Source organism: Prunus persica, chromosome G1, assembly GCF_000346465.2.
Source record: "Prunus persica cultivar Lovell chromosome G1, Prunus_persica_NCBIv2, whole genome shotgun sequence".
Lineage (NCBI taxonomy): Eukaryota > Viridiplantae > Streptophyta > Magnoliopsida > Rosales > Rosaceae > Prunus > Prunus persica.
In genome coordinates, this window is record NC_034009.1 from 23,894,712 (window position 1) to 23,919,014 (window position 24,303).

At 37.2% G+C, this 24,303-nt stretch overlaps 5 protein-coding genes and 1 non-coding gene across 7 annotated transcripts; 2 read left to right on the forward strand and 4 right to left on the reverse strand.

Annotated features, from left to right (window-relative positions):
* Positions 1–2,051, reverse strand: LOC18790964. Of its 2 annotated transcripts, XM_020560208.1 has the most exons (4): positions 1,949–2,051; positions 1,401–1,502; positions 1,180–1,290; positions 1–1,074 (listed from the first exon to the last, which is right to left on the reverse strand). In XM_020560208.1, the coding sequence occupies exons 2-4, from the start codon at positions 1,446–1,448 to the stop codon at positions 142–144; spliced, it is 1,092 nt and encodes a 363-aa protein (XP_020415797.1). In that variant the 5' UTR covers positions 1,449–1,502; positions 1,949–2,051; the 3' UTR covers positions 1–141. The 2 variants fall into 2 exon arrangements, with proteins under 2 accessions (XP_020415797.1, XP_020415792.1); XM_020560203.1 differs by lacking the exon at positions 1,949–2,051 and having other exon boundaries at positions 1,401–1,802.
* LOC18791336 lies at positions 3,561–6,665 on the reverse strand. The gene is made up of 5 exons (XM_007223398.2): positions 6,315–6,665; positions 6,125–6,228; positions 5,864–5,977; positions 4,179–4,262; positions 3,561–4,005 (listed from the first exon to the last, which is right to left on the reverse strand). The coding sequence occupies exons 1-5, from the start codon at positions 6,568–6,570 to the stop codon at positions 3,949–3,951; spliced, it is 615 nt and encodes a 204-aa protein (XP_007223460.1). The 5' UTR covers positions 6,571–6,665; the 3' UTR covers positions 3,561–3,948.
* On the forward strand, positions 7,615–10,572 carry LOC18789896 (alpha-ketoglutarate-dependent dioxygenase alkB). The gene is made up of 7 exons (XM_007222095.2): positions 7,615–7,916; positions 8,009–8,160; positions 8,324–8,670; positions 8,921–9,059; positions 9,190–9,256; positions 9,378–9,499; positions 9,887–10,572. Exons 1-7 carry the CDS (start codon positions 7,804–7,806, stop codon positions 10,024–10,026), a joined length of 1,080 nt encoding a protein of 359 aa, XP_007222157.1. The 5' UTR covers positions 7,615–7,803; the 3' UTR covers positions 10,027–10,572.
* On the reverse strand, positions 10,730–10,810 carry TRNAL-AAG. The gene has a single exon. It is a non-coding gene; the product is annotated as a tRNA-Leu (tRNA).
* On the forward strand, positions 11,522–12,632 carry LOC18788667. Its single transcript, XM_020564694.1, has one exon. The coding sequence runs from the start codon at positions 11,953–11,955 to the stop codon at positions 12,247–12,249; it is 297 nt and encodes a 98-aa protein (XP_020420283.1). The 5' UTR covers positions 11,522–11,952; the 3' UTR covers positions 12,250–12,632.
* On the reverse strand, positions 13,732–15,415 carry LOC18792445 (chlorophyll a-b binding protein, chloroplastic). Its single transcript, XM_007222653.2, has 5 exons — positions 15,267–15,415; positions 14,967–15,155; positions 14,730–14,767; positions 14,133–14,647; positions 13,732–14,036 (listed from the first exon to the last, which is right to left on the reverse strand). The coding sequence occupies exons 1-5, from the start codon at positions 15,323–15,325 to the stop codon at positions 14,019–14,021; spliced, it is 819 nt and encodes a 272-aa protein (XP_007222715.1). The 5' UTR covers positions 15,326–15,415; the 3' UTR covers positions 13,732–14,018.

The following is a 24,303-nucleotide window of genomic DNA, read 5'->3' on the forward strand; positions in this document are numbered from 1 at the left end:
TTCCAAGGGCGAAGGGCGAAGGATTTTCAATACAATCCCATAACCAGGAGGCAAATAGAGTTCACAGAAATAATAAGAAGAAGAAAAAAAAAAGTTACACATTTATTATCAGTAAAGTAGAAGCAATATGAGGAAGCCAAGCTAGGCTGTATGTGCCATAGTATCAAATGTTTTTCTCCTAACCAAGAGGCAAGTGATGCTGGATGGCTGGGTGTGTGTATTGTTAAGGGTGCATAGAACAAAATCAGGGCGGTATAGAGCAAGCGTCAACCGATCCTCCCCCAAAACCAAACCAGTTGCATCAAGCAAAACATGCCATGAGTTTCTGTGTGCTTCTGAGATCCAATGCATGGAGTATTTAGTCCCATTCACAGTGGCTGGATAGGAAAACAGTCCCTTTGGACTGTGCTTGCACTTTCTTCTGAAGTACTGGCTAAGTTGTGATCCTTTGATCCTCAAATCCAACCAAGTTTCTGGTGCTGATATGATCCTTGTTTCTTTGTTGGAGGCAAATTCCCTTATGGCATCAGTCTCGTCACTGACAATGGTCATATAGTAATTTCCTCTGAAGAAAGGGTAACTCTCACCAATCATCACCATAGCATCTTTGTAATTGGCCATGAACAGGACTAAATAGTCCTCCTCTTGCAACCCACATTGCTTCAAGGCTCTATTGCTAGCTTGGACCTCAGGAATGGAGACAAAATTGCCTTGGAATGAAGATTTCTTGGTCAGGATATCAAGCAGTCTTGAAGGCTCCATTTGGGTCCTGTCAAGATCAGAGTGAGTGGTGCTAAATGGGGAAAGCTCTTTTGGTGTCACACTCTTGGGTGACTTGAGCTTCTCTTGGGGTGTTGTTGCTGAAGATTCTTCATTGATGGAAAGATTATCAATTTCTAGTTTTTCCACCTCTTCCACTAGACCATTGCAGTATTGTGGGTACTTTGCAAAGATGTATTGCTGAACATAAAGCATCTCACTTGGTGTTATTGGACCTGACCATCTTAGATCAAGGCCTCTGAGTGAGGATATGGCTTCTGCTATCAAGTGAGCAGGAAACATAGTATGTGCCTTCTGTAAATCAAACAAGTTTTAACAGAAAAGTAAATCAATATGAAAATTTGTTGGAAACCCATAAAAGATATTGTACCAATTAGTCATATAATTGGATTAACTGACCTTGATCACCATGCTGCTTGGCCTTCCATCTTTCTTTGGACTTCCATCTTGAGTTGGTGATTTTGGTAAAGAACCAGAAGCCAGTTCTTGGATTTCACCATTTACTATATCCTAAACAGTAGCAAAGTGGAAATTTACAGATCAAAATTTCAGCAGTAAATTTAAAGTAAGTTACAGAGGAAACTTTTTCTTTCTGGGATCACAAACAGAAGATCATGTACCTTAAGTTTGCCATTCATGATGTCCTTTTCTTGTATGTTTCTGCCCATTCTGCCTCTTGTCCTTCCTTTGAAACCAAGAGGACTAAACTAGGGCCAAATATACTGCAAACCACAACTAGCAAAGAAATCAGAAGCAAGAGAAAAGTCAAGAGGGCAGAGGAAATAGAAATTGAGAACCACAAGCGTAGTTGTGAAGACAAGTCTTTGTTATATGAACATTATATGCTGCAGGGTTGGGATCCAATTGAATATTAAAGTAAACCACATATATTCAAGACAGAGAGAAATGCCACCAAGTGATGAAAGCAACACCCACACACAGCAATGGTGTAGTTTATTGGATTATAATCACCATGGTTAGCTCAGCAAACTGTAATTATTATGGTTAAATTACACACACGTCTAGAACTCCATCAAGATTCAAAATTGACTCCTTTCTGGGTAACAAAAAGTCTAGTTTTTTCAGTCAAACTAGAATTAACAAAGTAGGCATCCAAATGATGGTTGGGGTTTTGGATTTTAAACTTGTCTGTCAGTGAAAAACTGACCTTTAAAGATTTGCATTCACCGAAATGCCTGCGTGACTGCATCTATCAATCTGAGTTGTAGCAAATAAAGATAATAAAAAGTTGGAGACTGCGAAATGGCAACAACCAGCGTATATATTTTTATTTTCAAAAAGAAAAAGATGCTGCCATGCCATGTCTTAGGTCATCAAGGGTTTATTATATATGGAGAAGATAGTGACTTATGGAGGGCTTGGCATGCATTCAGACATACACAATGCATTACAAGGTGAGGGAGTTGGAATCTTTTCAAACTGACAGGGACTGGTTTTGAACCAATAATAAATAAATGATAAGGTGGGATAAAATTATGTGAGGGCCTTTGGATATTTCACACCTAGAGGGCAAGTAGTCTTAGGGTTTGTTTTCTTTTATGGGGTGGATGAGGGGCGGGAAATCATGTAACAGTTTTCCTAAGCGGGATTAGTTTATATGTCTAATGATGTGGGTTTAAGTATGATTATCAGTATAATACTTTAATTTATTCCAAACCACTGTTAAGAAAAATTAAAAATAAAATGTCCCCGATGTCCACATCCAAGAACCATTACAAGCATATGCTTCATTCTGTAAATTAGTTGATCGTTTTAAGGACGGTAACCATGTTCGATTAGTTTGATAATCATAATTATTCAAGTAAAAAATCATGTATTATGTATAATCCATGCCATTTCTCCTTTGAGCCTACTTTTGAAGCAAAGTATTCATATGTTTGCATTAACCTATTTGGAGTTTTGCTCAAATGGGATGTCGGCAGCATCTCTAACTAAAACATTATTGCTCTATTAATATGATTTTCTTTTTTTGGACAAACGTGATGAGCATGACGAATTAATGGTCTGCCTTGCATTATTGAGAGTTTCTCAAATGGCATCTCGGAGGTATTCATAAGTAAGACATTAGCACTTGATTAGTATAATGATTACTAACTGAATCGGATGCTTAGGGCTAGTTTGGCATTGCTGTGCTGTGAAAATAATCGTTATCAGATTTATTGTGAGAGAAAAGAGTATGGCTTTTGGTAAACTTTTTGTTAAAAGTGTTGTTGGTACTAATTCCCGCATAATCAGAAAATGATTCCAACATAATCATTAAACCTAGCGCATCTTCGAAACTGATTTCTGCATAATCAGAAAATGAAAACACCTCATTAGCTGCTTTCCTTATAGCTTTTTCTCATAACAATTTTTAACAATAAGTGATTTTCTTATAATTTACCAAACAGACTGGGCTTCTCAAATTTTTTTAAAAATCACTTATCGCCCTAAATAAGCAATGCCAAACGGGCACTTAGTATCATCCTAAATAAGATAAACCCCTTTCAAAGCAAGGTTAACCCAAGATTAGGATCCTCAATCCATTTAAGTTGGAGCAAAGTCATAGTTATGTGGACATTAGGGAACATACAAACGGCAAACCAGATTTCCTAAACAAATATCATAGAACAGAAAATTACGACTAAAATTGACTCATATCTGTAGACTTCTGAAACCGACATTAAAGAAGAAATGCCCCCTAGAGTTTAAAGATTCTATAATTAGAAAACACCTAAAATGTTCTGCAAGGGTCTCTAATAGCCAGCAAAAGAAGGTTATTGTAATTTTTTTTTTTGCCATGAAACAATCAATCACTTTAATGCCTGCTTAGTTACAAGCCCACGCTAACAAACCCAAAAGCATTTGTAACTCGTCCTTCCATAAAAATCAGTAACATATAATAAAAGCATAAAATTGACATTAAAATAATAGAGACTGATAAATGCCTGCCTACTTTCTGAATTATACCTAAATACATTCTGAGCAAGCAGATGGATAGACTTTGAACCAGCATTGCCAGAGACTGCTCAGCCCATTAACATCATGAATTAGCCGAAATCCAAAAGAGCACAAACCAGACTAAATTGGATGGCAACAGTGGGACTAGGGATGGCCCTAGAAAATCGGCACTCTGTACAAAAGTAAAAACAAAATGGGAGTATCAAGCTACAAAAAGTATTTCATCCGATCATCTCTTCTCATGGCGTTGTACACAGCTTGGACCTGGAAGTCACAACAAAACTCCGTGTTAACAAATATTTTCTCCAGTGTCAGTGGATTGAAAAACAAATTGTAAATTTTACCATCAACTACATGGAGATTTTTTCCATCATAGTTATAGAGAAATAATATTAGCAAATTCATTGTGGGAGAGTGCGAGGAGGGGAGAGGAAGACCTGTTCACTAGAAATGACTTGAACAGGTCCAATGTTTACAGATACATATTTGCCCCTTGATGATACCTTCTGCCTCACATGACCCTGTCATAAAGCACAATAGCAAACTCCATCAAACTTTTGCATTTATTATTTGTGAGTTGATTGAATTCATCCACTTGAAAGATTAGACGTCATCAGCAAATATATCAACAATCACAATTTCAAAAATGACTATAATTCAAAAGGGACAACAAAAAAGATGGAAGCACAAAGATTGCCGTTAGATGTTGCATCATCCTGCCACTTTCTACAGCAGCCTTTGGGAGTAAATGAATTTCATCATACGGTAGGTCTAGATTTAAAACAAATATCAACTCTTGATTACTACTGGAAACATGATTCATGACCAAGCCCAGAAGCAAAGATTCCCAGTACTTAGTGTTCAATGTCAAAAATGTTTCTTAGATCGAAAATTATGGCATTAATTGATCTCAATTTGCTGCTTTCAAATTAGGCTCAACAGTCTAAACTGCAAAGTGCATTCCCATAGGTCCGCATTTTGCTGCAGCCTAGAGTAGCTATTCCTGTTTCTGAATCATATTCAACCAGTGGGAACACTGAACTATGGTCAAATTCAACTATTAGTCGTTTCCATATGGTTGGTTCCATGTAACCCTAATAAGTTCACATCAAGAGCCAATTTCAGTTATTAGCACCAAGGACAAGATCTAAACCCCATTTTTCTGGCCAACAGTGCTATCCACCTCACTTACTAGTTAATAGAGCATTGGCAAGTATCTACCACACTCAATATAGAAGTTCACTAGTTCCTTTTATCACATATGCAGCCTACCCAACTCCTTGCAGTGCCAATTCAAATTCAAACCTAGAATTAGTTGAAGATTTTTCTTACACGTTTCATGCTCTTATGCACCTTCTCACTCCTCTTCAGGAGGTTTGAACTTGCAGGATACTTCTGAGTGGCAACTCCATAAACCATTAGTTTTCCTTCATGATTACTGGTCAAAGCTACTCCTAGTTTAATAACTGCTTCACATGTTTAGGATACCCTATTCCTCAGCCTATCCATCTATATCTCAAATATCCAACAGTGATACCTACTTTGGTTGGAAACATAATGTGTTGTACAAGAACAAAGGGCAGGAGGGACATGGTAGAAGACGTCACTATGAAGATCTCCCCTTGCCACCAGTGAATAACAAATTATCTTAAACCTACTATGTAATTTCAAGGACTTACGCAGAGGTTTAAGAAACAACTCAATTGCACTTATAAGGTATGAATTTAACATTGTAATGATTTGTCCCTACACCTCTGGATGGCTATCATAATTCACTTCTATCAGTCTGCAAATTCACATACTTGAGAATTGAACCCTGAAATTAAATGGCACTTGCCAGTTTCTGTTCACCTCCTATTAAACTACTCTGCGTTAGTGAGCATCAACACATTCAATGAAATTCTATCTACAAAAATTCGACCTAGAATGAAAACAAAGCCCACACAAGAGTATGGGATTTGATGGTATGCTTTCAAAAATTCTATCACGTAAAACATAATGCTTGCAAAAAAAAAATGCACTGGACCAATTCATAAATATATTTATTTATCGAAGAAATTGAAAATGATGGGCAGCCACAACAAGGGACACACACACACACATTGTATGTAAGTATGTATACCTCAGGAACAGGTTGTTGAATTACGGATTCGACAGCAACAACCATAGCTTGCACAAAATCATCCCCTCCAGTTCCAATCGCTGTAAACCCTCTAACAGTCGGGTACGAATTTACCTTAAAAATACAAAATTTACACCATTTATGAACACAAGCTCCTGAAAAATATTAAATAACTTAATCCTTAACCTTAAAAATATAAAATGGGCTGTTAAATCAAACCTAAGGAAAGCAAAACAAATAAATGGCTTTATATTATTATACCTTCTGGTCCAAGGCGAGCCATTCATTCGTAGAATCATCTGTCACCGTACCTCCAATCACCACATTCGTGGTTTGCCCAACTCTCCCTTCCGTTTTAGACACCTCTATATCCATTACCAATAACGAGTGAAAAATTATTATTTAAAAAAAAATAGTATAAAATTAAACAAAAAAGTTTCAGAGACGAAACCTGAAATTGCTTTCAAAACGGCCTCTTGGGGCGGGCCTTGTTCGTCCTCAGACAAAGACGACGCGTTTTCGTTGTGGGAGCAGTTGAGGTGCGTCCGTTTGGCGAAGTGGAAACCCCGGGTCCTGAACTGCCCATTCAGCCTGGGAGAGGGGAACCCGCGGGTCCTGAATGAAGCGGAGGCGGAGCTCCGAGTGAGATGAACGGGCCGACACGCTTCTATTAACAGAGCGGAACGCAACGCAGTCCTGCACGCCATTTCTGGTCCCTCTTTTTTGATTCCGAGAAGAAGGTTGTGTTTCTTTTTCTTCTGTCCTCTACTCGCCTTTCTCTAAATTCGTTTCTTTTCTTCCCAAAAGATAAATACAGGAGATTTTTTAATTATAAGGACAAAAGTACCCTTTTTCAGTGCCATTAGTCAGGCGCATCAGTAAGGACTTAATCGTCTTTTAGGTGGAAATTGGTATTTGGACTGTGGAGAGCTTATTTCACTTCCCACCATATTCGGTTTACCGTTTACGGGGGAGAAAACCTTCTATGGGGATTTTAGGCAATTTGACTCCTTCAAACATAATTTCATTTTACTCGAGGGAGCAGTATTTTGTTTTCATTTTTCCTTTGATTTTATAGTCTATTCTTTTTTGTACAGCACGTCGGTTCGGTTTTAACACAAATATTCCTACATATTTTTCATTTTCGAACATATCAAACCATCCTAGAGGTCAATTTGCCAATAACTAATATAGTTACAACCTAAATAAATAACTATAAAGTTCTATCAAACTTCAAGTTAAATATTTTTATTTAGTTATTAATTACAATTCTCTCTAAATATGTAATAAAAGAATTACACATGTAAAATAAAATATAACGAAATGAATATATAAGTAAGTGATTAGTCTAGTTCAGTTTAGGTCAAATGCTCAAAATTATGATCGAACCAAAATTATTACGATACGATTCGATTTGAAATCAATTGACCATTTTTATGGTCAAAAACAAATCAAACCGATCATTATTAAGATCAAGTAATTTCATTCATTTCGGTTGGATTGACACCCACTCTAACTTTTATAAGTCATGAAAAGATATTGCATAAAACTTTTTATTTTTTTTGGGGGAACTTTTTGTTTTGTTTTTACAAAAGAATTGTATAGTGAACCAAAAATAATAGACTTATGTTGGTATTGGGATTTTGTATAATTTGGCGGTAAGATATAGTTTTGTTAAAAATGTAAATTATTTGTAAACTAAATTACAGAGAAAATTTCGATAAAAAAAAATTTATTACAGAGAAAATTATTGCCGCGAAAGGGCAAAAGAGGAAAAAGAAACCCATTGCGGCGACGCGAAACCCCGAAGTGCGAGCCCAGCCCCCACCTCAGCTGTGAACTGAAAACGCGCGATAAAACCCTAGTGAAACCCCTCCGATAATTACGTCACTGTCTTTCGTGACTCGGAGTTAACTCACCGACCGAGGCGACGCGCTGAAATGTACGGATCCGAATCCGGTACAGTCCCGGAGGATTTGGAACGAACCGCTTTCAGAAGAGCGGAGAAGAAGTACAAGCTGTATTACGAAGACACCTACAAATCATCCAAAAAGTAAAAACTTGTTCTTCGTTTTCCCAACTATTTCACGATTTTCGCTTCCAATTTCTTCTGTTAACCAAACATGTAATTTGACCATCTCTCAGGAAACGGAAACCGAAACCCGTGGATTTATCAGAGGTATTGGATTTCAATTCCATTCTAGAATCGTACTATCAAAACGTTGAGCTTCCACACGGTGTCGTTCCTCTTCGATGTGATTTCGATAGGCCCGTGTTCTCCTTAGAAAATCGCCCAGGTATCAACCTATTCTCATTGTAATTGAAATATATGAATTTGAATATCCTAGGGTTTTGAATTGGAATATTAGTTACTGTTGTTATTGTTTGTTTTCTTTGTTGATTGCAGAATATGTTAGTTTATACAAATATTTCCTTTTTTTTTTTTTTTACACAACACAGGGTTTTATTTCATTCCTGGAGCACTGAGGGTGAAGGAACAATGCCAGTGGATAAAGGAGAGTTTAACCAGCTTCCCGCAGCCTCCTAACAGAACAAATCACAATGCATTTTACGGGCCTATAAATGACTTGTTTATTGCGGCGAATGAGAGGAAAGTTTTGGTTGCGGATGGGGGTTCAAATTCTGAATGTGATCCTTCTGTTAGCAATGGAGGTGTTCACGGTTGGAAGTTCTTTGAGGAACGTGAAGTGTCTTCGAAAGGGAGCACGTGCAAATCAGTTTCAGCTTCAGTTCTATTGCGGAAATTGCGTTGGAGCACCCTTGGCCTGCAATTTGACTGGTCCAAGGTTGTGCTGAGCTGATTCATTTTTCCAATTTTGAAAGCATATTAAGCTGTTTCACTGAATAAAAATTGCATTGTCACTTAGATATTAACTGATTTGGGTGGGAAACAATTTAAGGTTGCTCCACTGACATTACATTGAATGTATTTTCTTGTGCATTTGAGTGTTTTCTTCAATAAACAGAAAATAGCATTTCCATGCATTAAAGTTACGTCACAACATGTGTCTAACTAATGTCATGTTCACGATGTAGCGAAACTATGATGTCTCTCTCCCGCATAAGAAGATCCCTGATACACTCTGCCAACTGGCTAAAAGACTGGCAACACCTGCAATGCCTCTGGGTGAAGAATTCCAGCCTGAAGGTGCAATAGTGAACTACTTTGGCCCAGGTATTACTAAGAAAAAATTGCTTATATTAGCGGATTTTTAACCATCGGTATATTTGTTTTTCCTTTTTTGGTTTGAAAGTGTATACAAGTTAGAATTTACGTTTGTTCTGTGTTCTGTTCATTTGTTTAGGTGATATGCTTGGGGGCCACCTTGATGACATGGAAGCTGATTGGAGTAAGCCTATTGTAAGCATGAGGTATCTTGCCATGCCATTTCATTTTATTTTTTTTTAATTCTGGTTGTTTGTCAAGAAAGAAGAACAGAAATTTGAGAGTATACATCTCCTTAGGAGCTGAAATATCTTTCACTTACCTCAGTTTAGGCTGCAAAGCAATATTCCTTTTGGGAGGAAAGCATAGGGAGGATCCTCCAATAGCAATGTTCCTTCGAAGCGGTGATGTTGTACTTATGGCTGGTGAAGCAAGGGAATGCTTTCATGGTAAGTGCAAATCTTCAGCTATCTTCCTTTTACTTGGTTTTGAGTGCCGAAGATAATAAATCGGTACTTAGTGGCTAATATCTATGTTTTTGTGAAATGGTAAGACCAATCTACAAGTGAGAAAAGTGATGCTGGCAATTTTAGTTTGGTTTCTAATTTTTGCTTTGGCATACATATATCTGTTGCTTGGGCTGCCTTTATGTCAAACTAACAGTGTTACTTTGCGCCTCAACTTAAGTAACTCTACTCAGCCTTAATCCTGTGTGCTTTCTTGTGATAAATAGAGCAGTTGACTATCCCATTTGCCAGAAACATGTTGTAACTGCATCCTAGAGTCTTGTTTGAACAGCCTCATAAATAGATCAGCTTTGCTTTCTTGAATTGCAGGTGTGCCTCGGATATTCACAGATGGAGAAAATGATGAAATCGTGACTCTTGAGAGGCAGTTCTCACACGAGGATGATTTTAGTGCTTTAGAATACATCCGAAGTTCAAGAATCAACATCAACATCAGACAAGTTTATTGAGATTGATATTCTTTTTCATCGAAATTTTGGATTCAATCGAAAGGATTTTTGGCAATAAAGAGTTGTTAGAGAATTGCTACACAAGTTACCCCAAAAAAAAAAAAAGAGAATTGCTACACAAGGACATGTGGGAGAGCTATGTAGTAACTACAATGGTGCGGCACCCATGAATGTGCGGCTTGTTACAAGTTGGATGCAGCAACAAAAAACAAAAAACAATAAACCATAAGAAAAGAAATATGAATGCAAGTAGCATTGATTGTCCTAGAAGAACAGGGCAATGCAATTATGCAAGTAGCATTGGTTAGATAGCCTGTGATTTTGTTTGAGGGATTGAATCTATCCAGTGCCAATAGATTTTCTTGATAGTCTGATTTAACTGGGGATGATATTTTTGTAAAATTCATAGCTGATGCCCCTGCGGTGCAACTTTGTAGTTTTCTCGCAAATCAATTTTGTAGTCTGTTTCCAGGCCAAAGGAAAAAATTGTACTTTTGTTTTAGGGTATGAGTAGTTAAATGGATGCTTTGGCGGCGGTTAATTATCTATTAAATAGCAAAATGTATTTAAATTTACATCATTCTCCCTTTGCCCCTAAACAGAGTTCCAGGACTTTAGTATCAACCGTAGAGAGGAGCGAGAGCCATGGCAGGCAGAGGAAAGTTCGACCCCGAAAAAAAAAGCAGAGAAAAAAAACTATTTGTGTTGAGAGTGGGATTTGAACCCACGCCCTTTCGGACCAGAACCTTAATCTGGCGCCTTAGACCAACTCGGCCATCTCAACTTGTTGTTAAGTTTCACAATTGTTTTATAAATAATTCTAATCGGTCGCGAAAATACACTGGGCAAATGCACGAACCTTACCATTTTGTCTGGCTATTAGTAGTTGGACCAGAGATTGTTGAGAACTGCGGTGGTGGTTTCCAATAGAATACTGACAAGCGAGAGCACTTGGGCGGCGCCGCAAATTTGTCTTTGCTAGGAGATCAGTCGGTACTCGGTAGACTCGGTACTGAAAGATTAATATATAAAAACAGTTGACTTTGACCGCTTCAGAGAGAGTTTTCAACAACTTCAAAATTATATACCAACGAGGTTTATTCCAAATTAGAAAATTTGTATCTTGGCTTAACTTATAGCTGTATGATTTTCACTCCACTAAACTTGTGTCTTTCTTCTAACATCAAACTCAACCTAATACCAACTTCAAAAACTAGGTATAAAACTTGAAAGACGTAGTTTATTTACATTAATATTAATCAAGTTAGTGAAAGTAGTTTGAAACTTTAAAACACGAGTCACGTCTTGTTAATACATTGAATTATGTTCTGCCTTTAATATTCGTGATTTTTAAATTTGTCTGCTCTTTTAAAAAAGATCATTTGCATAAATAGTTCATTTCTTAAAATATTTTTTTTTATAAATTTACCGTATGAAATTCGTCAGTCCGATTCAGCAAACTTAACATGTATAAAAGTGAGACTTGTGTCAAATATTTGTCAATAAAATTTTTAAAAAAAATAAATTAAAGAGAATATTCTTTGTGCGTTATCCACTTCAAAGATATTTTTACCGTGATCGATCGAAATTCAAAAACCATTTGGCATCACCCACAAGTCAGAAACATGCTACATGTGACAAGAAATCAAATAGTAACAAGCAAGTGTAGAAGTAGCGTAGAAGCAAGAAAAATCAAAATAAAAAACCAACACGTCCGCAAAATTCCAAAATCCCCAAAGCCCTTTAAAAATCCACCCCAACACACACTCGCGTCTACGTGTTCAACTTCAAGCCCACAACCATTTATATTTCTCAGAAATTCACAATAAAACCCACCAACAAAAAAAATTAAAAAATCTCCCTTCTCTCTACGCCTTTCGCTTCTTTTCTTCCCTCTCTCTGCTCTCTCCTCGCTCCTTATCAACAATGGGTGGTCCGATTGTGTTGACCCAGCTGGCTACGGGTCTCGGCGTATTGGCCGGGGCAGTCCTCGTCAAATCGGTCATGGACCAGAAGCCCATGGCCGGCCCGTTTCCCAGGTGCCCCAGTTGCAATGGCACGGGTCGGGTCTCCTGCTTCTGCTCGCGCTGGTCCGATGGCGATGTCGGGTGCCGGAGCTGTGCCGGGTCGGGTCGCACGTTCTGCAGAAGCTGTGGCGGTTCTGGTACTGGTCGACCCCTTCCGGTTCAAATCTCCGTACGGCCTCCCACCCCACCCTCGTAGTCGGTGGTTCCGGTTTTGCTTGTTATTAGAAAGTTATAGCGTTTCTCTCCTTCCTCTCAATTCTTTTCTCCAAAAAAATGAAAAATTGAAAAAATTACATCCTGTATTATAGTAAGCTGCTGATACTTTGAGAGAAGGAGAGAGAGGAGGTGAGAGAGAGTTCATCATTAGGCTGTAATGAGGTGACTTTCCTAAGATCCTGATGAAATGGAATATATTTTTTATAACTAAATTTGTCTGCTTATTGACAAATTTCTTACTTTTAATTGTAATTTGTTTGTAAATTCTGTTGGGTTGATAATATTTCTTAGTTTATTAAGTGTATGATTAGTAGTTGCTTCAATCTTTGCTTGTTGCCGCCAAGTAGTTTGTGTTGATTTTTTTTTTTTTTTTTTAATACCAGAAATTTGCTTGTTGCTCAATTTAAATTAGACCATGATGTTTTTTTGGCTCAAGCAGCGAACCTTTGTACAAAGCAAATACTTAGAAACTGAATCGCCAACCGGTATAGTCCGGTGAAAAAACATCTTAACTTACACACCGTTAAAAAATCATCTTGATTTGCACACCGTTAAACCATCCGTTTAATTAATCCTTGAATCTGCTGTTGAAGTTTTAAAATTTTATGTTCAAACAGTTCGTCTCTTTCATTTGGAATTCATGTTACTTATTAAAGTTTAGTCTATAAAATTGTAAATGGCAATGGGTAAGTAGTTTACCCTTTTTCATTGTCTTGCAATCCAACTAATATCTACTTGGCTTCCATTAACTTAAGCCTCATAAAAGCTGATTGCTTTAACATGCAAATGATAAGGTAGTTTTTTTTTTGAGTTATGCTAGGGAAATCAACTTTAGATATCAACTTGTGTACCATCTCTCTAATAGAGGTGGAGCCCACCAATACAATGGGTCTCACACTCTATTAGAGAGATGGTACACAAGTTGATATCTAAAGTTGATCTCCCTAGCATTGTCCTTTTTTTTTTCCTCTGTTTTGTCCTTTCGTTTTCAACATGGAGAATGATAAATTATATTCTGAATGATGTTTGAATATAATATGCAATATCATATGATTAAATTATATTTTGGAGCTTAGTCTTGTGCATGTCAGCTGGAATCCAAGTGGATGATCAAGTGACCTTAAAACTCTCATATAAAAGAGCAAGAGATTTGGTCAAAACATTAGAAAAAAAATGAAAGCTTAGTTTGATAAGAACACCATTTTATAAAGTAAGATTGCTCTCTGTTTTTACGCAAGCGATGATTTGGGCCTTTTGATGTTTATTCATTTTTCATGTTTTAAAATTTGATTTTTGTGTGTTAGTATAGAAAAACTTATATAAAACTTATATAATACTATTTTGTTATTCTTGATCAATCATAATTTTTTACGTGAGATAGTAAAATAGTGTTATCCCAACTTCATGTAAAGTGTTTCCCGTGTCAATGATCATGAAATTGTACATTGACATGCTCTGCAGCTCCATGTTAATCATTGGAGATTTTCTATCACAATAATATAATATGGATGCGTCACCAGCTGATTTGATACATATGGAATCAAAGTCCAGAGAGATTTTTGTACACACAGAAGATCATTCTGTGAAAAAGTAAAACACATCGAGACTCTGATATTACAAGTTTTAGTCCTACAAATTTTCCTTGGAAGAACACATATCTCTAAGACGGATTAATAAAAGAGTATGTGATCACCAATGTTGCCCCTTCTCCCACACTCAAATCCCAATTAGAAATCCCTCACTTTCCTCTCACTTGGGAGTAAAAGCCTGTTGCAAACACAACCAAAACAATCAAATGTTAGCCTCTAATTAAGCACCTGTAAATAGGTTTAACTCTAATTGAGTTGTACTAATTGCACTTACAGCAAAGATGGTGGCATGGCCCGGATCAGCAAGGTGAGCAAAGAGGTTGTCAATTGGGCCAGTGCCAGTGTAAATGTGTTGGAACCAAGCCCCCATCACAGCCAACATAGCCAGTCTCCCATTCTTAATCTCCTTTGTCCTCAGCTCCTTGACCTTTTCAGGTGAACCACTTCCCCATCCAAGTGGGTCAAACCAAAGCCCGCCTGGGTACCCAACATCTGTCCCGGTGAGCTTGTTGTTGGGGAAGATCGGGTCGGTGTTAACAGACCCAGGCTTGAGGATGTCGGCCCATCTCCTGCCCTCGGCCCACCCAATCAAAACCAGCTCAACAACAAACAGAGTGGTGGTGTCTGTGAAGTACTCTTGTTCTCCAGCTGTGTACCATGAAGGGGTGTTTAGAATGCCAATTTTGGTCAAGAATTCTGGGATGAAGATGCCAGCTGCACCTAACATAGCCCATCTGCAGTGTACAAGTTCTGCTTGCTGGTTCCATCTCAAGCTGTCAGGGTCAGATGCTGTTGCAATAGAACAAAGATTAGTCACAATTGAAGATTATGTGTTCATAAGGTTTATTATTAATATTTGATGTTGACTTACAAAGACCAAGGGGATCAAAGCCAAAGTCTCCTGGGAGGCTGCATTATCATAGTATAAACACTTGATCAGAAACTAGCAAAGCAAGGGATATAAATTACAGGGAGAAGAGTATATATGGAGTAACAAACGCATACTTATGTTGTGCGATTGTGAATCTAGACCACATATTTAGACAAATGTCAACCTGACTGACAATTTAATAAGAGAACATAATATTACTAAATATTTCGAACCGACCTTCCATCGAGCCATGGAGGAGGGGTGCTGCCTGGGAACCACAAGGGTCTATCAGGGTCAGCTGCAGCAGCACGTACTGTGAAAGATGTTGATGATCCAGAGGACGCTGTCAAGTTCCTCACTCTGAGCTTCCTCCCACCAAAGAAAGAAGCCTTTGTTGCTGCCAAAGTAGACCCAGCCTTCTGGGAGCTGCAGTATGATTTATGTCTTTCTTGTATTAATTAAACATGCAACTAAAACAGTCCAAATTCAACTAAACCCTAAATTATATTATTAAAGTTTGCACGTAGCAGAACTTGCCTGGGAGAAGATATGGCAACGGCTGCAATGGCAGAAGAAGAAGCCCAAGCGGAAGCCATTTGGAGATTGAGGCTTGTAACCAAATTTGCTTTGTTTGTTTGATCAGTGAAATTGTATGTGGCAATGGCCTAGAGATGTGAATGTGTTGCTAATGTAAGAATTGAAGGGGCTTATCTTAAAGGATAGGAGAGAGGTATCCGATTGGCTTTTGGGCTGCCATGTGGCAAGTAGAATCTGATACGGGGCCCCAGTGAACCCTTCTCGTCCAGTTGTTGAGCTTACCTGGAATAATCACAGACTGGTGGTTCTCATTACAAGTCAGAATGACCAATATATCTAACAACTGATTGCAACCAATGAGGCCTTGGTATAAGGGGACCCTATAGATTTCTGATATACTCATACAAGGTAAGGATTTTTTATCCAATGTAATATGTGTTTATATAAATGTAACACATAAACACAATATTATTAACACAAAATGTACGAGAACAGCATCTTCTTTAAGTTTCATATTATTCTCACCCAAACCTAAAAGCCTAAATATGGTCTTAATCATACACTTTTCTATTGATTCTTTTAATCAAAGTTCCGTATAGATGTCACATTATTAACTTTTAGAACTCATTTGGTAACCGTATTGGACCGTACTAGACCACGTTTAGTTTAGTTGTCTTAAAACGAATTCACTTGTATTGTAATGTACAGAGTTTGTAACCCTTTTTAGTAGATTTACATTTTTGGAGTTTAGAATTTGAAGTATGGAGTTTAAGATTTGAATTTGAACATTTTTTTCACATAGGACATGTCATGGTTACTTACATTACGTATAGGCCTTAACGAAAAAGAAGAAAAGGAACATGATATTGCTGTGTGGGCTTGTTTAAGAAAACATAACTTCCGAGATGGATTTCAGACCTTCCATCACAAGAAGCCCAGCTGAGATTCATTGGGTCAGGAGGACCAAGTGTTCAACCAAGCATACAAAATCAAACAAAGGGATGGTAGGACCTGAAGTTCCAAGTAGCTTTAAAATGGAATTCAAGAATAATGCAAAGAGCTGAGCCCAAGCAAAAAGGCTAAAAGCCGCTTTAAAATGAATCACTTTTATTCCGTGTCCTTTTGGCACTTTGGGGAAAGAGTGTTTGTTACTCAAGTAATGAACACAAACCAACTGTAAAAAATCATTAGGGAAGAAAGGGAAAGAACCCAAATGATCCAACTGCAGCTAGATCAAACCCAAAACATTCAATAATTTCAGTGGAGAAGTCAAATTATGTGGATTAAAGCACAAAAGTTTTGACTTTTGACAGCATATGGCAACTCACACCCAGATATGCAATGGAAGAGTAAATCTGTAAATGGCTTCTCCACCCACAATGATGAAAACTTTTCAATCATGCAAGGATAAAAGGTAAATAAAAACCATGTATCAATCAAGGTTTACTGAGACATAATTATCCAAAAATTCACCCCATCAGATAAAGCAACCGACCAGGAAATCTGGTTTGGTAGAAAATAAGCCTTTTAAGGAAGCAAATGGTGGTTAGCAGATTTGGGTTAACGTAATTAGTGATTGTTTTGAGGTCTGCCAACAACATCAAAGCATGTTTGATATAAAAAAGGATTTATCGTCCAATCCAGTTTAAGAGCTTAAGCCAAATCTTTATGTTCTCCTTCACTTTGGATTCCTTCTCTATGATTTTTCCATGCAACCATGTGCTGGCTATTACCAATGCAATTATGTCTCTCAAGAAATTATAGCATATAAAAACGGTGTCGTAATTATGTCCCGTAGAATAATTATATAACATTACAAAACCACAAATAATTATAAACTTTGATTGGCATACAATTCTACATATATATATATATATATATATCTCTCTCCTCTCTCATCCTTTTTTTTCAAATTGCTTGTTAATTGCGGGGTCAACAAGCGAAGACGCAGTCCTATGAATCATTGTATTTGGTTGACGAGTGTGAATTAGAAAGTAAATAATAAAAAGAAACCGAGTCCCAGAGAGAGTTATTGTTCTGAAAGTACTAAAATGATGCACCTGCGAAAAGCTAATTATATTATTGTGTCGGATTTTATTTCTGAATTGGACCCAAATAATATCATGCTGCTTCACAATTTATGTTCACACCAGTCATCATGCAGTCACATGCATTTGCTATCGGTGATGAATTTTGTTTCAAGGATTGTGATTAATGGTGGGGGCAAATCCTATGCCAATAATGACCCTGTTTTGTAGCTGGATAGTACATTGCAAGGTAGTATAATTCATGGCGGTAAACTGGTAATCACTACATAATTGTGTTTTGGCAGATCAAAAACCTACTCTGGAGTCACCTTTTCCCCTAGCCGAAACACAAAATGGAAAAGTTAAAGGAGAAAATCTTGCGTGTAACCGATTATATATATGTAACCAAGAAGTCTATTCTTGTGAACCAAATGCATATACTTTGTTTACTTTAAAAACTTGTAAGAGCCTGAAATTTTATGGTTGACCCCATCATCACATATCTTTTTATATATATTAATTAGTTTTAAGCCATAGATTTATTTAGTAACCTTGACACCATTCTAATTATATAATTGATTGAAAATTATACTATACAATCGAAATTGACTTAGAATTGGTTTGTAAGTGCAATAGTTTCCACCTTCTCCTAAGTGCAAGCAAACGATACAAAGAAGGGAGATGATATGATTGATGTGGCACCATCACATTTATTACCCAATTGTTTGTTTTCCAAGTACTACCATTTAGGGTTCATGTCAAGTAGGTAGTTCATTTTAGCCCTAGCTACGTACCCTCCCATAAACCTACAAACTACAAGGACTAAGAGAGAAGTGTGACTTGTCAATCGGGTCGATGAATCGAAAAGAAAATATGCGGAGGATGAACGAAAGGACTATTTGGTAAGGTCATAATCTTTGATTATTGCAACATGGTGATGTTTACTTAAGTTAAGATTAGATGCCGACCAAACATCAGGGTTTTGTATGCTTTATCTGTAATGATGCAACCATTGCTTCTTGTACCACCTAATCTCCCCCTCTTTCTATCTCCATTTGGATGAGAACAACATACGACCCCTTGTCGGCTCTTTGGACGGCTGGTTACTTTCATCATGTTACATGTATGTTGTTCCCATTAGTCAAGAGTCAACCTTATATTATATCAAATTAAAAACCATTAGCGGGTAATAATACAGATTAATTATTGCCGATAGCGAATCGGCATGAGTTTTATCTGTAAGTCAATTATAGAAAAATTGAAGCCAACAAATTGGTTAGATAAAATGGAGCTCTCAAGCATGACGAACAACCTGAAATCCGTGAAGATGCATGCATATGTTAAGAGCCAAAGGGAAGCTATATAGCGGCATTATCGTGTTGGCTTAACACAATTTTCTTCTGAATTTTTTATATGGGATTTGTGTATTTTAGGTGCATGCCATATGTTTGGGCTTGGAAGTTGGACGTTTAACTATTTTCTATTCATTCTTTAACTTTGCTTTCGAGTTTGGATATGAAAGTCTGCGTTTTTAATTTATTTTTTTTTGTGTGAAATGACGTGGGGTTTTATGCTACTACATAAACAAAGTCAGAAAGAGACGTGCATATATATTTTTATCGAGTCACAATTTGGAAGGAATGTTACATGCTAATTAATTCACTTCTAGAAGCTGTTACATCAAAATCACAACAACCCTAGCTAAATCCTCCAAGAAGTTAACATATATTTGATATGTCCCAAACGTTCTAGTTTGTGGGGGGAAATAGAGAAAGGGTGGAAGCATGAATTGGATTGGAGAACAGATATTGGTGCAATCCCATTCATTCCTCAGCTGCTATAGAATGGTAATTTTTATAATGACCAACTTTTCGGTACGATCGATTGAACAACAACAACAACAACAACAACAACAACAATAAAAGGTTTTGAGAAATTGCTGTGCATATGATAACTTCTTTCTAATTATGTGTTTTTCTTCTTCTTCAAGTTATTAAAGATTTCCTGGTTTGTAGAAGAAGCTAAGGGAATACATAGTACGTATAATGATTGATACATGACTAGTACGTACGAAAAGAGGGAAGACAAGAGTACTTGATGTATTTCCAACAAAATGTTGGAATTGAAAAATGAATTAGGATTACCCATATCATAACTACAAATGATAATGTTGGGAAAAATTTAGTAACGCTCCTGAATTTTGGACCATATTTCACTTAATTTGCACTATGAACCTTCAATTTAGTTTTGAGACCCCCTGACAGTCAATCACGTCACAATTGTTAGCCATTTTTTATCATGTGTGGGGATGTGTAAGAATGTAAATGAAAATGTCCCACATTGGAAAATTGAGAAATTTAGCAATGACTTATAAGGAGTTGGGCTACTCCCCTTATTGTCAATTGGTTTTGTGATGAAACCTCAATTTCCTTCTATTTAGAGTTTAAAATGTAACACGGCCTATAATTTAGAGGGCATTGTGGCCCTCATTAAGGGGCAAGGACCTAAATATTTTTAATCATCGACATATAAATTGGTTGTAGAAATCTTAGAATAGTTAGCTGTCGTAAACTCTAATTCAACGAAAGATTAACCTCTTTGAATCCAATGACTTGAGTGGAGGTCAACTTCTTTAATTTTCATTCACATAAGGGATGTCCAAGGAATGGCCAACAACAAGCAATGTTACCACATCATCACCTTAACCCCTTGTTTTTCACATTCCAAACTTTGAAATTTTAATTTCTAGTTCCTCATGTTACGCCGCAAGCAATCATGCCCAAAAAAAATGAGAAAAGTGGGGCATGTTCCTTAGAAAAATTCTTCACTAGTACCATAAATGTCACATCCCAAACGGCGTTATTTCCTTGTCGTATTGAATCATAAATACGTCGCGGTTCAATACATTTTTTCACAAAACAACGTCAAGAAATAAGAAAAGAGAAAAAGAAAAGAAAAGAAATAGAGTTAATGTACCCATAATTGTCGTAGCCCCCCATGTGGATGATTTGAAATAAGATTATTGAGTCGTTGTTATGTAGAAACTGAGGAAATTTTAGAGACCTAGTGTGATTAAAAATTTAAACTTGAAAGGGGCCGGTTTGAAAAGTTAATGGCGTTGGCTTAAATTAGTGGGTGTTGTTGGCCAAAAAGCCCCCACAATCTAGTTTTGTCTGCTTCAGTTTGACCAAACAAGAGTGTTTTGATACTAATAAAGTATTTAATCTTTTTTAACTCCAAGGAACAGAGAATGTTACATGCCTTAAAAAAGACTCAAAAAACAAATAAATTAGGGCATGCAGCACGTGTGGTCTCTCAGTGAGATATTGCGCAGCAAAGGAGGCACGAGGGAGGGAGGGTGGATGGAATCATGAGAGAGAGAGAGAGAGAGAGAGAGAGAGAGAGAGAGAGAGAGAGAGAGAGAGAGAGAGAGAGAGAAAGAGAGATGAAGGAGAGGAAGAGAGAGGTAGACGCCAAATGCGTCAAGCAACATCCTTAATTTCCTCTCCCTAATCCCATTTATAGTTCGTTACGCTAAATTCTCACAAATCCCTATGTTTTAATTAACTTAGGAATGAGAATGATGGAATTTTACGCTACCTTGAGCTGCCATCTTGTTTTTTTAATTTACGAAATCCCTTTTTTAAATTCATAATCGTAAATTATAATTTATAATTTATAATTGCATGCATGCAGCTAACCCTCTCCACTTTAATCCTTTTTTTCTTTTTTGTTTTGTTTTGTTTTGGGGTCTCTTTTAATTTGGTTATAAGGGTTGTTAAAGCCTCTCGTCAAGGGTTATAATGGAAAACTTGAATTTCAATTGTTTTTGTTTGGTTATTTTGGCAAGTTTCTTAGTTGGAAATGTACTTAGAGCTCAAGAGAGTAAAAACGTGAACAATCAGATAACATTTGCGAGGAGGGTGGCATGTCATCTTGGTCTTATTGACATAACGTTAATGCTTTCCCTTGTGGTGGTTCTGTTTGGGTTAGCAACCCTCCACATAAGTAAGCTGTAAAACAAATGTAAAAAAGTAGTAAAACTTTAACCCTCAAATAGATGGCAAAATTAACGAAATGTGATGGAACGACTTATCAATTAGCACAACTGAGAGAGTTAGATTCAGGTATAAATTCTAGGACCATTGAAGTTAAAAGTCCCAAAGTAAAAATATGTAAAAGTAAAGAAACCCTTGTGTGCCCACGATGAGAAATGTATAGATATTTTGTTCCACCCACTCCACACATGCTCATCAACCTTATCTGATCCACAATCAAACCAAATAGAAACAGTATATATAGAAAACTCTTGAAGTGCAAGGGTGAAAAGCTTTGTGGCTAATTCTAATTTTTCACCACCACGCGGGGTTCTCCGATTGGCTGACCTAAGAATCAAAAGGTCGCTTATAGATATAGCTAGGGTGAGGCCAGGAGACAGTAATATAATTACTATACTTAAGAAATAAGAATAGCCATAAAATGGATGTGTTGGGGAACATTATGACTGCATAGTTTCCCATCATTTTCTTTTTCTTTTTTCTTTTTTTTTGGGTTTTTGAAGTTCACTTACCATGCACGTAAAGGCGAAATTGTACTTGTCCCGGGACTAGGAAGCATAAAGCAACCCCAGTACGCCTTGCTTGCACGGCGAAGCAGTGTGTGAAACGGATGGATGGATATGGAAGAATGAAAAATCCAATTATACCCCTGGTCCCTCAACTGCATAGATCAAATATCCATTCGAGGGATGTTTCTGTCATTTCAATCTCATCCATTTTCTGTCACACAAAGTTCCCAAAATGGAAGACTGAGCCTAGTCGTGATGAATTGTCACACGAAGTGGCAGGAGGGGGAAGCAACGTAAAAAGACTTCCACCTCACCTCTCTCTCTCTCTCTGGCAGAGAGACAGAAGAAGCGTGAGTGAGGTAGGCGTGTGAATTCATATAATTATTTAATTTCTAGCTCCACTTGTGCGAGAAGAAGAATAAAAAGCAAAAGACTATGCAAATCAACGTCCTCTACTCATCACATGGTCTAAAAGTCCCAGTCAAAGCCTGTCAGTCTTGACTTTTGTGGAAAATATATGATATATCCATTGACGTGTGATCAACTGTAGCATCTGCATCTACGGCTCAGATTACACGTGCATGGCAAATCCAATAGCTATTATTAGGGTAGGGTTTTGTCGACATGCAAATTCAAGACGCATAAAAACACTGAGTTAGTCGACGTTGATTAGGTCAATTGATCAGGATAGTAAATTTAATTTTGTAGAAGTGTTTTAGTCTTTTTAACTAGCAAGAGAGGGACTTTTTCCATTATGAGTAATCATCAGCTTGGGATATTCAAGACCCACGATCAAGGACTTGATCACCACAATGTGACTGTGGTTCAAAACTAATATATCTTATTAGTCTCTTCAATCATAGTCATCGTTCTATAAAGATTTTATTTTACTTTTTTTGTTAGCAAGTTTTTCAAGGCCACCGCCACGTACGTATGTTAAACAAGCAAGCAAGCGAGTAAAAATAAAAATATGGGTTGGCTTGGTCCATACTCAACCATGGCACAACAAGTCACGTGCGCATGCCTTGCAATTCATTTGATTTTCTACACCATTTACGATTACGAGGGTCCCTAAAGAACTGGCAAATGCGTTAAGCAACATCCTCTGCTCTGTCTCCTTCAAATTCCTCTGTTTATATAAATAAAATAAAATAAGACGTCTTTCTTTTTATTTTCCAATGTACGGAACGAAGAATAAGATTGACATTTCTCTACGTCAAACCCTTGTCCAAAATATCGCCAAGTAACCAAGTTCATTGTAGATTTCTTTCTAGTTTGTCTCTAGCTATGTATACATATATTCTTTTCTTAGTCCAGCCAATTTATAATTTGTTGTCTCTTTTTGTACACCAACATCCACAACCCACTTTCCCTCTACGTGTACAAAACTTTGCCACAACACATGTTTTTGGTGGTACCAAAAGTGAGGCACAATTGGCAAAACATATGGCACGTAGTGCAATATCTACTTGAAGGGGAGGAGAAATTAGAAAAAGAGGATCACACACAAATGGATAACATGGAAATCCTCCAATTTTATTTTGCAGATAAAAGTTAATGCTTCTATCTCTACAATGGGTTTGTTTAAGCCACATATATTCTTCCATAAGACTGTGGTGTATTACGAGCCACCAAGTATACTTATCGGTTTATCTCATATATTCGTGAAGTTAGTCTAAATGATAAGGTGGGGTTGGGTTTTACACACACACTTGCCAAGATGTTATGAAAATTCAAACTTAAGACAATTAATTTATAAATTAAGGTTATTTTCCATTGAACTAGACCTCTTAACTAGCCACGAACTTTTTGTACGTGGTCCACCGTCCATACAAAAGAAAAAACATTGGCATAAAACAATGCATTCATTTTAATGAACGAATTAATCAGTATTTGTCTACAATAGTTGAACCTTGCCGGTGGGGAATCAAAAAGTTGTTAAATATCATTGTCGAATTAATTAAGCTCCCCTATCATTTCATCTCTAATTGAAAATACAAATATAAAAGCTAGATGCTTATAGTTTTGAAAAATCCAAATTTTATTTTTAAATATTTGAGATTTTGGGTATTAATAATGATCACAATCTGTTTTTGAGTGAAGAAGTGGAAAGTGAGAAACGTATCACTTGAGCCGAGGTGGTGAGATACCCCAAGGGACTGGGCGGCCTCCATGCCGTGCCTTGACAAAGATTCAACGTCACAGCCCAACACAAACGGCTGTTACATAACGTGCCGTTAAACGCGTTGACTTGTAGACTTTTATTTTGAGAATTTTTCTTTTTTTACTGTACTACTGTTGGGATCGAATTGCGACACCTATGCGGTTTGAGCTTCAAATTTTGTCTTCCGTGGCAAGTGAACTAGGTGCCACCACTTTGCCACTGATAGCCAAAAGCGCTGCCACGTGTCGATTGGAGAAAAGAGGCGTGCATCAGCCAGAG